This window comes from Lolium rigidum, chromosome 4, assembly GCF_022539505.1.
Source record: "Lolium rigidum isolate FL_2022 chromosome 4, APGP_CSIRO_Lrig_0.1, whole genome shotgun sequence".
Lineage (NCBI taxonomy): Eukaryota > Viridiplantae > Streptophyta > Magnoliopsida > Poales > Poaceae > Lolium > Lolium rigidum.
The window spans coordinates 123,552,185-123,563,683 of NC_061511.1; the positions used below are offsets into that span (position 1 = coordinate 123,552,185).

At 42.5% G+C, this 11,499-nt stretch overlaps 1 protein-coding gene across 1 annotated transcript; it reads left to right on the forward strand.

Annotated features, from left to right (window-relative positions):
- Positions 1-616: 616 nt before the first annotated feature.
- On the forward strand, positions 617-10,785 carry LOC124705522 (non-lysosomal glucosylceramidase-like). The gene is made up of 18 exons (XM_047237226.1): positions 617-1,148; positions 1,262-1,372; positions 1,463-1,519; positions 1,620-1,696; positions 1,793-1,892; positions 2,490-2,563; positions 3,105-3,205; positions 3,453-3,556; positions 3,996-4,049; positions 4,659-4,714; positions 4,806-4,844; positions 4,938-5,079; positions 5,234-5,418; positions 5,768-5,835; positions 6,056-6,128; positions 8,362-8,423; positions 8,642-9,908; positions 10,227-10,785. Exons 1-18 carry the CDS (start codon positions 1,068-1,070, stop codon positions 10,483-10,485), a joined length of 2,910 nt encoding a protein of 969 aa, XP_047093182.1. The 5' UTR covers positions 617-1,067; the 3' UTR covers positions 10,486-10,785.
- Positions 10,786-11,499: the final 714 nt, after the last annotated feature.

An 11,499-nucleotide genomic window follows, 5' to 3' on the forward strand; every position in this document is an offset into this window, starting at 1 on the left:
GAAGCTGGGATACCATTATTTGAAGGTGGCCTGAACTTCACAGGAACACCACCAAACCTTATCTTTAGGGACATAGTTACAATGTCGAGCTTAGGACCTGAGTCCTCACCTACTCCCACCACCGGCGTGGCAATCATAGGATGCGGAGACCCTTCGATTGCCAACATCTAGGGTTTGGGAGGAGAGGGGATGCAGATATTGTCTATAAAGACTTGAACCTATCTTGTTGGGATATATATATCCACTTACATAACCAATTGAGGAAGGCTCAATTTTCGGATTATTAATTTGTCATAAGCCACTTCTTAACACAAAATTGAAACTTTTTGTAGTTATGAAATATGCACATTTCACTATATTTGTATTATGCAAGTGTCCTGTGTCTTTATCGTATGTTATGCCATAATTATGCTTCAATTTTGTTTGTACATCATTGTTTTTCTCTTGCCCTTATATGCTATTGTTTATCTGTTTTTATTGAGATGTTCAAGTTATGTGAATTTTTCAACTCAAATTTTTGTTTTTCTAGTTTATCTAGAAGCAACGAAATAAGATAAGTCAGTTACTGTAGAAAACCACATTGAAACTGCTATGCCGACCTGCAAAGCGCACACCGGCAGGTCCACACGTAGCCTCTCAAAAAGTTGAGCCTCCACTTCCCCTCTTCATCATCTTCCTCGCAGCTGCAGCTGCGCTTCTAGTTCTCCCCACACAGCTCGCCAACACGACTCAGCACCAGCAAAACGCACGCGCCGGCCAAGCACGCGCGCGAATTCCATTCGGGGACTTGGCTTCGATCCGACGAGGTCCCAGTCCAACGAGCCCGCGTCGGTTTCGCGGCTGCGCCGGATCGGTCCAGAAAGGACGGCGGTCGCCGGCGGCGGGGATCGAGGTGCAGAGTCTCTACAAGGAGCGGCGCCGGGGGCTCGGATCCACGCGCTATGTGGAGCTCATGAGCCGGCCTGCCACCTGTGGATCTCCTGGTTTCGTCGCGGCCTCAGGCTCGGGCCTCCGATAGGCGGCGGGGGTGAGGAGGGAGACGCTGTGGCATTGGAGGGTGAGCGGAGATGGTGAGCGGCCACCTATTCCACTGCCGTAAGAACTCCTGGCCGCCGGAGGAGTACGTGGCCCGGACCGTGCTGCAACTGGTGAGGCGAGCTCTCGTCTCGGCCGCGAGGATTTTTTTTTTTCCATCCGCTCTTTTTGGTGCTTCGTTTTTTGGGCTGTGGTGGTTTTTATCGCGGTGCTGTAATTTCTGCAGTTGGACTTGGACGGCGGGTCACCACCGGAGCAGGCATGGCGGCGGCGGCTGAACAGTCACGCCAACATACTCAAGGAGTTCAGCGTCACATTCATGGAAGCAATGAAGATGGTATGTTGCAGGGATCCAGTTCCATACCTCTGCCTATTACAGGTTTCCGTCACTAGTTCGATTTGCTAACTTTAGATGCCAAAATTTCAGATGACACTTGGGGTGAGGCTTTGGTCGTATGTACGTGAGGAGGCTTCCTATGGAAGGGTAACATTTTCTTCTAGTCTTGCACATACTCATGTCAAACATCTATGTTGTCTCGTAGTCGATATGGTGACAGAACGGGGGTTTGTTTTTGTGCTTGCAGAAAGCTCCTATTGATCCGTTCACTAGAGAGAGGTGTAAGCCGTCAGCTTCACAGGGCGTGCCGCTTGGAGGGATGGGGTATGACTTCCTGGCTGATGTTTCTGTCTTCATTCTCCTTTGTTTGTGTTAGCATCGTGGATGCTTTAGATTTTGATCGGTAGGTTGCTGTCGCAGGAGTGGTAGCATTTCAAGAGGATTCAGGGGAGAGTTCAAGAATTGGCACATCATTCCTGGTTTATGTGAGAATTCGCCGGTCATGGAGAACCAGTTTTCTGTAATGCTCTCATCTTTATCTTATCTTACTGTTTCCAGCTTAATAACCTTTCAGTTTATTATTCCTCGTGAAAAGGAAAGATTAAGTCGGATGACAAAGTCTGGAGTACCAGTGTATTTGAGTGTATTTATTTTGAGTTTTGAGTGCCTCAATGCTCAAAGTCAAGGAAATCTTATAATGCCCAACCACGATCAGATCATCATATTTTATTTGTTTCACTAAATCTCATTGAAAAGGATTTATTTGTACTTGTGTTGTTGCTACTGTTCTCAACTGCGGATTGGATGGTGTTAGCAGTTATGGGGGATTATTGTGGAGATACTTTGGCTAAACCTCTGCCATGTATTTCATGGTTGTACATAGACATCATTCTTATATGAGTTCCTATTGGAGATGAAAATGTCACACTTCTCTTTTTGTTGTTGTTAGCAAACTCTTGTCAATCACCGTATATCATGTTCTTTTTGGCATGTAAATGTACACCTGCTATACGTTTAGCATTTTACGTTAGTGCTGTTTTTTCAATATCCTTGTATTGTTTTCTCTCACAAGTGTCTTTTGAGGCTTGAGCTAATCCTATATATTATGCTTTTTCAGATATTTGTAACACGAGATGGTGGGAATAAAAAATACTCATCGGTATTGGCTCCTGGACATCACGAAGGTTTAAAGTAAGTCCTTAGCCTGGTTTATTTATTTCAAGCCCACTAGTTCTGAGCAAAGTATCACCTCACAGTCTTCTATCTTGCAATAGTCTCAGCTTCAGCATGTATAGCATTCTTTTGCTTTTTAAGACCCCAGACTGAGAATTTTAAATATTTAATTCAATTTCATTCACAATCACTTTCTAGCTAAGCCATTCTATATGAATGTCTTGTACCGTGTTTTTTGTATCTTTTCTTCATGTCCTTACTACTTTTGTAATGTATTTGTGTAGATCAACTTGTATAATCTGCATCAGTCGGCTGCATTTATTTTTGGTATAATCTGTTATTCAAGAGCCGACAATACCACAGGAGAAAATGTACATAAAATGTTCAGGTTTCTGATACAGTTTGGTTATACAAAATTATCATATTGGAGCAGCATGGCTCGCAGCATCAAAAGAACCTCTGCCATTTTGTGTAGTCCGAGATTATGTTTATGTCATGACATGGTCTCTCCAGAAGAAAGTACACTTTAATGATTGCTTGATGCCCTCCATGATTTCAGGAATTATAGCGACTCTGGAATATCATCATGGGACTGGAATTTGAGTGGTCAACATTCGACCTATCATGCATTGTTCCCTAGGGCCTGGACTGTTTACGATGGTATGCCACTACGGAGCTGTTGGTGTGCGGCTTGCATCTTACAAATTTGTACCAAGAATATCATTTTATTATATTTGGGAAGCTTCTTTACCAATGCACTCTGTGATACTTAGGTGTACTGTTGCCAAGCCAGCTTATGTCTTGATTGTAGAATACACTCCTCAGTTTGCTATTGTAAACTTGATAATAACATTTCTCGATCCACACATGTTTCAGACTGAAGTTTATGAATTTTCCTATGATGCAGGTGAGCCAGATCCTGACCTTAAAATCTCATGCCGCCAGATATCACCATTCATTCCTCATGATTACAAAGATAGCAGTCTTCCGACATCTGTATTTGTGTACACCGTAAGTGATTTACTCATTGTATTCATGCTAAACTGGCAATTTCTGTATATGTATTTTCATAGCCTCTTATTTTCTATTTCCCTATAAGTAAGTTATATTGGATAACACAATATTTATTACAGGGTAAACTCCTGACCAGTAGTTCATTTGGCAATATATTTTTGATATGGGTCAGTTGGTTCGTATTAAATATCACTTTCATCACAGGAACAATGTTTCAGAACATAGTAGATGCAAACGCATCTCCAGTTACAGCTGTGGTTTAAAAAACTTGGGATATTACATCACATAGAATTAAATGTGTATTTCAGTGGTATTGGGTGTATGAATTCCAGTTGAGTTTTATATATATTTTACACATGAATATGTTCTTAAGCGGATTAACCTTTTTGATCCAATATAATTTCTTGACCATTCAATTTTGTTCTTTTGATTATAGCTGGTGAACACTGGGAAAGACCGTGCAAAAGTAAGCCTGCTGATGACATGGGCGGTAAGATACTGTTGTGTTGTGCTTTAGCTTTATGGCCAGATCACTTTTGATGCGGCGTGTTCCAGTTTTTAAATCTGTTACCTTCAGCAATGCAGCCGTAGTATCAAGCTGGCAGAACCTTTTTTAATATGAAACTGGTGGGCATCTCCAGTTGTGACTGCCATCCATTGCATTCTGATACTTCTTGATAAATATTATCCTGATATTCTGTTCCTGAGGCTCAGGATCAGTAGCGCTTGATGTTCATTTAAAACTAAGTTTGTGTGGTAGGCAGCTAATTTGTAGAGTTTGATGTAGAGGCACAGATAGACAACTGGTTTTATAATGCTACCACTAAAGAAATATCACAACTATCGTCAAGTTGGAGTTTGTGAAAGTCAGATATGATTGTACATTAAATTAATCGTGCTGTACAAGAATGGGTAGGTAACTATTTGACATAGCCTCCATCATTAAAAAAAGAGTGAAAAAACTATTCTGAAGATACGGGTTGTGCAAAAGGCAGACCCCCATTTACATTTGAATTATTCTTTGACCGTCAATTTTTGTATAGAATTGAGTATGCAAAAGTCAGATGCATATTTTATTGACATTTCTGGTCAAACACAGAATTCTATTGGAGGTTTTTCGCATCATTCTGGAGGACACTTCAATGAGCCCTTCATGTAAGTACATCAGCTGATATACTTTTTTTTTTATGTCTGTTAAGCCTCCAACGACCATTGGTACTCAGCCTTGATCTCATTATGTTGTCAGTGGGGATGATGGAGTGTCAGGAGTGCTTCTGCATCACAAGTGAGTTTCAATCCCGCTGCTTTAAATGATGTCATCAACTTTATGGTTTTTTCTATGCACACTCACAAGCTGACAAGCTGTTATATGTTGCAGAACAGCAAAGGATAATCCTCCAGTTACTTTTGCTATTGCTGCCTGTGAAACTCAGAATGTGAGCGTGACAGTCTTGCCTGTTTTTGGCCTTTCTGGAGAAAGGCATGTTTCGGCGAAGGAAATGTGGGGTACAATGTCAAAGGTAGTTGTTGATACCTTTATCTTTCAATGATGCAGCCTAGGTGTTTTTTCATAACAGTTCTCTCTTGACTTGGTTCTCTTATGAAACATTTTTATGTTTCTGTATCCAGCTTTTTTTTCCGTATATTCTCCTTCATTTTTCGATTATTCCACAGGATGGCCACTTCAGTCGGGAAAATTTCAATGCTGGTTCTAGTATGCCATCTTGTTCAGGGGAGACACTTTGCGCGGCTGTCACTGCATCTACTTGGGTGGAGCCACATGGTAGGTGTACAGTTGCATTTGCTTTGGCTTGGTCCTCACCTAAAGTGAAGTTTCAGAAGGGGTGCACATATAACAGGTTAGTGTTTTCTTGCTTCGATAAAATGGATAACACTTTTGTTGATTCTGTGTACATTTTGCTAGCCTTCCATCTAGGAATTATACTTATGAATCAATACTTACGACATGGTCAAAAGCTTCCTTGGAACAACACATGGGGCTCTCTGTTTAGTTGCATGTTCGCGTTGGACACAACGCGCCTTCCCTTTTTTTTTTATGTGGCTGCAAAACAGAATGCGTAGAATTCATTGGTATGGTGGTACCTAACAAGTCAATTTGTTACTTAAGTATGTGCAACTAACTATAAATCTGCTGTAATGCCTACTAATCATGATGAGAGGACTCATATATATTTTCTCATGTTGCAGGAGGTACACCGAATTTTATGGAACTTCTGAAAGATCATCTATTAATTTGGTACACGATGCATTAACAAGTATGCTTTTGTCACTTTCTAGACTTGCTAAATTTTGTATGTATTCAAGCTCAGTATAGCAATTAACAGTGCGTAGATATCTGACCATACACTGAGGACAATACTGCTGTAGTATTGTTGTGATAGGTGCAATATTTGTCCCCGTGTTACTGAGTCACTTATCAACTTTTTATCTATTGTTTTCTTTATGCTATTTTACGATCTTTTCTCACTTTTGCAGAATATAGACTTTGGGAAGAAGAGATCGAGAAGTGGCAAGACCCCATACTCAAGGATGACAAACTTCCAGAATGGTATAAACTTCATTTTTATCCATATATATTTATTATAATTGAATTCTCAACCTTTAAAGCATGATCAAGTCAGAATATTGTGTGTTGCTTGCAACTTGTCTTTCTCGGGAAAGGGCACACATTCCGTTAATTCCTGTGCTCAGTTGTAAAAGCACCTATATCGTGACAATGGCCATGTCTTATCATTTCTCTGTTGTGCTGGGCATCATTGTACGATCAATCCACCTTAGGCCTTGTATGGTTTGTAGTTTCAGACCCCAAAACTGCCTTGATTTTTCTGTCTGAGGTGCAAATTCACATGACCGTTTCTGTTTTTCCTCTCCCCCTGTTCAAGACCTTAACCCCCAAAAAAGTTTAGGGGCCACCTGAGGCCCCATTTTATTTCCGTCCGCAAGAAAATCACAGTGTCGGGCGACGGCGAAAAGGGAGAATGCGCTCTGTTGCTACTGTGGCGACTGCACCGGGAGGACGAGCTCTGTGTCCGCGGTGGCTGCCATGATAGGAAGAAGCTCTGTGGCAACTGCCACTGCTGCCTCCGTACAACCCAGCCGAGTTCTCTCGTCGCCGGATCCAGTGTAGCTGGATGTGCCTCCGCGAGATCCAGGTTGCTTATGCATGGAGGTGCCGCTAGATCAGCTTCCAGGCTTGTTACATCGATCTGAATTTTACCTGTACTTCATTCTTCCTCTTCGACTGCTTTGCTTTGTGTATTGGTTCTTCCGATCCTAACACACTGCTGCTAATGGAGGCATTGCAGTCTTTTTGATTGTTGAGAAAATAATAGGAAGTCGGTTTCGTACCAAACACTAATATTCCACTGAGAAATTTCGGCTGTGTTTAGTCGTTTTTCTCACGGAAGGTATAATACTCCAAGCAAAGCCTTGGTCTTTAGAGATGGTAACCTAGAGGTGGGTGAATAGGTCCTACAGATTTCCTTTTAATTCTTTAGCTATTTTAGGCTTTGCGGATAAATAAAACGGCCTAATGCAAACTAGTTGAAGCAACCTATATGATGGTAACAGTACTTCAAGCACGAAGGCTATCATCACAAAGTAAATAACACTAGTAAAGAGCTTCGATAGAAATAACCAAGGCACGTGGAGACGAGGATGTAACCTGGTGTTCGCTTCCTTGGGGGGACTACCTCACCGCTGGGAGGTATGGGTTACCACGAAGGGTCCCCCATGAAGGCCCACCTTCTTCTCCTTGAGCCTCCCTCACAAAGTAGGACCTCAATCACTAGTGGTAGACCTTGAGGTGGCCTCCAAAGGCTCACAAGCTTATCCTCGGAGCAAATGCACAACCTGGAAGCTTCCGGGCGACCCTAGCCACCTAGGGTTTCCCACAAACCAAGAGTAACAAGCTAACTCGATGAACTCAAGCGGGGGAGTGAAGTTTGGCTCGAGACCTCCTCTTCCTTTTCCCCAAAGGGATTTCAGATTGGTTGGGGGAAATAGGAGACCCTCAATCTTTTTGGTGCTCAACAATGGTGGAGAGTATGAAAGGTATTATGATTTCATGCTAGTCAACATGCCCCTTTGCAGAAGAAGGGGTGGCTTTTATAGCCTACAGGAGAAAACTAGCCGTTTGGGGCTGTTTCTGGGCCGGTTGGTTCTACACCGGTCAAACCAACCCCTCGACTGGAGCGGCCACGACCGATCCTTCAACCCTGCAACCGGAGCACAACCAGAGGAGCCACTGGAAAGTGGTCCGGTTAGTGCCCGATTCCAGGCCTGTTTAAACCGTCCGGACCGGCCGACGGCTCAGGAAACAGCTCAAATGGTTGTTTTCTCAAGTAGGCTTCCCTCTCTTAACATTGGCTCAAACCATCATCCAACCATCGCATCGGACTAAAAGCTGAATAGAAACTTTATAGGTCTCGATCATAGTCCTACTCTAGCTGGTGTCATCTTAGCCAAAATATGATTGGGTAAAATACCCTTGCACATGGTAATGCATGTATTTCATTCTATGTAAGCTTCTTCCAGTTCATGTAGCAGTCTGATCCCTTCATTGGTGTCTTCATACATGTGTTGAACATAAGAATGTAATATGGCCATAGGTGCTCTATACTTGAACCTCACATTAACATAAAAATGTAATATGGCCATAGGTACTCTATACTTCTACCTCACATTATGTATTTTTGTTTCTCCTTTAAACTTTGCTATTTAGTCTGAACTTCCTCTTAAACAAAGAGCTAAATCTTGACTAGCGAATGTCTTGTCTGCAGGTACAAGTTCACCCTTTTTAACGAGCTGTACTTTCTGGTAGCTGGAGGGACTGTTTGGACAGGTAAATGCCATGTCATGTTTTTCTATGGTTATGTGTCTAGCATAGTGTAAGAACTGGATTGCACGAGGATGATTTCCTCTTACTTTTCAGTTGCAGTATTTCTTTTATTCTCAAAGTTATGTTCCAATTGCCCCAGTTCCAGTTTAGCATCCACTCTGGTCCTTCCATGTGTTATCCATCCTTATATATGTTTTTTTTTCTTCCTTTTGATCATGTAGATGGTCAACCTCCAGCGATCGAGGGAAAATCAAGCCCTGCTTGTAACCAACAGAAACATTCAAAAAAGGGTGCTAAATCGGAATCAGTTAAAGATAACCATGTCAAGCTAGACGCAGAGCAAGTCTCTACTGGAGATGACCTGCCTAATTGTGAAGAGCGCAGTGTATCAATGTATGCCGCGGTTCATGGATCACAGATGCCTGAACAAACCAATGGGTTGCAAGAACCAATTCCTTACCTAATTTCCAAGGATGGCCCTGAAAATGTTGGAAAATTCTTGTACCTGGAGGGAGTGGAGTACATCATGTGGAATACATATGATGTGCATTTCTATGCTTCTTTTGCTCTCCTTGATTTGTTCCCCAAAATAGAGCTGAGTATTCAACGTGATTTTGCTGATGCTGTTCTGTATGAAGATCGGCGGAGAGTCAAATTTTTGGCTGATGGTACCTCAGGAATCCGGAAAGTCAAAGGTGCAGTTCCTCATGACCTAGGAACACACGATCCATGGCATGAAATGAATGCCTACAACATACATGATACAAGCAAATGGAAAGATCTAAATCCCAAGTTTGTACTCCAGGTATACAGAGACTTTGCTGCCACAGGTGATATGGCATTTGGTAGAGATGTCTGGCCTGCAGTCTGTGCAGCGATGGACTACATGGATCAGTTCGATCGAGATGGTGATGGTATGATTGAGAATGATGGATTTCCTGATCAAACCTATGATGCTTGGACTGTTCGCGGAATTAGTGCTTACTGTGGTTGCCTCTGGCTTGCTGCACTCCAAGCTGCAGCTACAATGGCTCATCGCCTTGGGGATCGCCCATACGCTGAAAAGTACAAGCTGAAGTTCATCAAAGCTAAAGCAGTGTACGAGGCAAAGTTATGGAATGGGTCTTATTTCAACTATGACAGTGGTACAAGCAGCAATAGCCTATCCATTCAGGCTGATCAGCTTGCAGGACAGTGGTATGCCGCATCGTCAGGCTTGCCTCCAATTTTTGATGAGTACAAGATAAGAAGTGCTCTCCAGAAAATATTTGAGTTCAATGTTATGAAGGTAAAAGGAGGACGGATGGGAGCTGTAAATGGTATGACTCCCAAGGGAAAGGTGGATGAGACATGCATGCAATCTCGGGAAATCTGGACGGGTGTTACCTACGGTGTTGCAGCAAACATGTTGCTCCATGGAATGGAGCATCAAGGTTTTATCACTGCAGAAGGAATATTTCTAGCCGGGTGGTCAGAAGATGGATACGGGTAAGCTCTGCCTACCCTTTAAATTGTTTGCAGTCATCTTGATTTAGCTTTGGCATTATCATTTTTAGGAGTACTAAATTTATACCATGCAAACAGAGTCCTGTCAGTTAACTAACGAGCAGAAATTATATGCCACTGTTTGCTCTGTGCTGCTGTCTGTAATCAGTCTAGTGCTGATGGCTGTTACTTTGTACCCTGCAATTCACAACATCAATGTGCCAACCAAACCACATTTTGTTCTTAACAAAGTTTTTTTTTGTTCTTAACAAAGAATAAAGAATATTAGTTATATGGCATGACTTTTGTGTGGTACTGCAGGTATTGGTTCCAAACACCAGAAGGATGGACGACAGATGGGCATTACAGGTCGCTGATATACATGCGGCCTCTTGCTATCTGGGCAATGCAGTGGGCATTGTCACCCCCAAAGGCAATCCTCGAGGCACCCAAGGTAAATCTGATGGACAGAATACACGTATCCGCTCAAGCAGCCCGGGCAGCCAGTGAGATTAACGTTCGAAAGATCGCGCCTGATAATAGATGTATCTCCAGCTCCACGTTCCAGTGTGAATGCTAACCACGGGAAGATGGTAAGATGCAACGTCTGATGAGTAACTCATGTTCTTTTCTCGGCTTTTACTTGGCCCCCTCCAAGATCAAGTGGGGTTCAGGGTTTTTCCTTTAACCAGAGGGAACACCTATGCAACAGCGGAACTGGTAGCTCCAAAGAGCTCTTGTTGTATAATTGTACAGTAAACGTTTAAATCTCATCGTTGAGAAGTTTGTACACTACATGTATCCGACAGCTAACAGCCGCGCATACCATCAACTCGTCTAATGATGAATGACAGCGAACCAGTGCTTTTGACGGTGATTACGTGCCACTGGTTATTCTAATGCACACTGGTATTATTATTTGTTGGTATTGGTTATTGTTAATGTATTGGTTTTTCTTTGGATCCTCCTTATGAAGTGGTGATAGCAAACACGTTGTTGCTATTGTATGAAGAAGTGCAGTTTTATCTAAGTCACAATTTTGTTTTTATGTGTGTATTTGTTCCATACATTCGTCCGGTTATGACCATGGAAAAAAATAGCGCGCTATTCCCACGCTAATAGCACGCTATAGCATATCTGGAGAGCCGACGTTACGCTATTTCGGTGCTATAGCGCGCTATTCGCGTTAATAGCGGCGCTACGCTATTTCCGCGCTATAGCGCGCTATTCGCGTTAATAGCACGCTATAACATGCTAATAGCGTAGTTTTAGTCCCACGCTATTTTGTTATAGCGCGCTATTTTTTTCCTTCTAATAGCGCAGTTTTAGACCCACACTATTTTGTTATAGCGTGCTATTTTTTTCCTTGGTTATGACCGAGTCCACTCCATTTTAGCTCCAGATTGGACCATTATCCTGCTCCGAAACCAAATAAAGATGATTATGGGTAAAGAAATATCTTTTTGACAGAGGATTAAAAAATATTATTCGACCCAATCGGATCCAAAAGTATGAAAAAACGTTGTCCAGTCCGTTTACATCATTACCTCCTTTGCGTCGGCCTATGGGTGCTGTTTCGGAAGATGGGCCAGCG

Bases quoted from the DNA above. Each gene is read 5' to 3' on its own strand.
- LOC124705522 (XM_047237226.1), top strand. From the start codon at position 1,068: ATGGTGAGCGGCCACCTATTCCACTGCCGTAAGAACTCCTGGCCGCCG. The intron at 4,845-4,937 runs GTGAGTTTCAAT...TATATGTTGCAG, and splicing joins GGAGTGCTTCTGCATCACAA to AACAGCAAAGGATAATCCTC. The intron at 5,419-5,767 runs GTTAGTGTTTTC...CTCATGTTGCAG, and splicing joins AAGGGGTGCACATATAACAG to GAGGTACACCGAATTTTATG.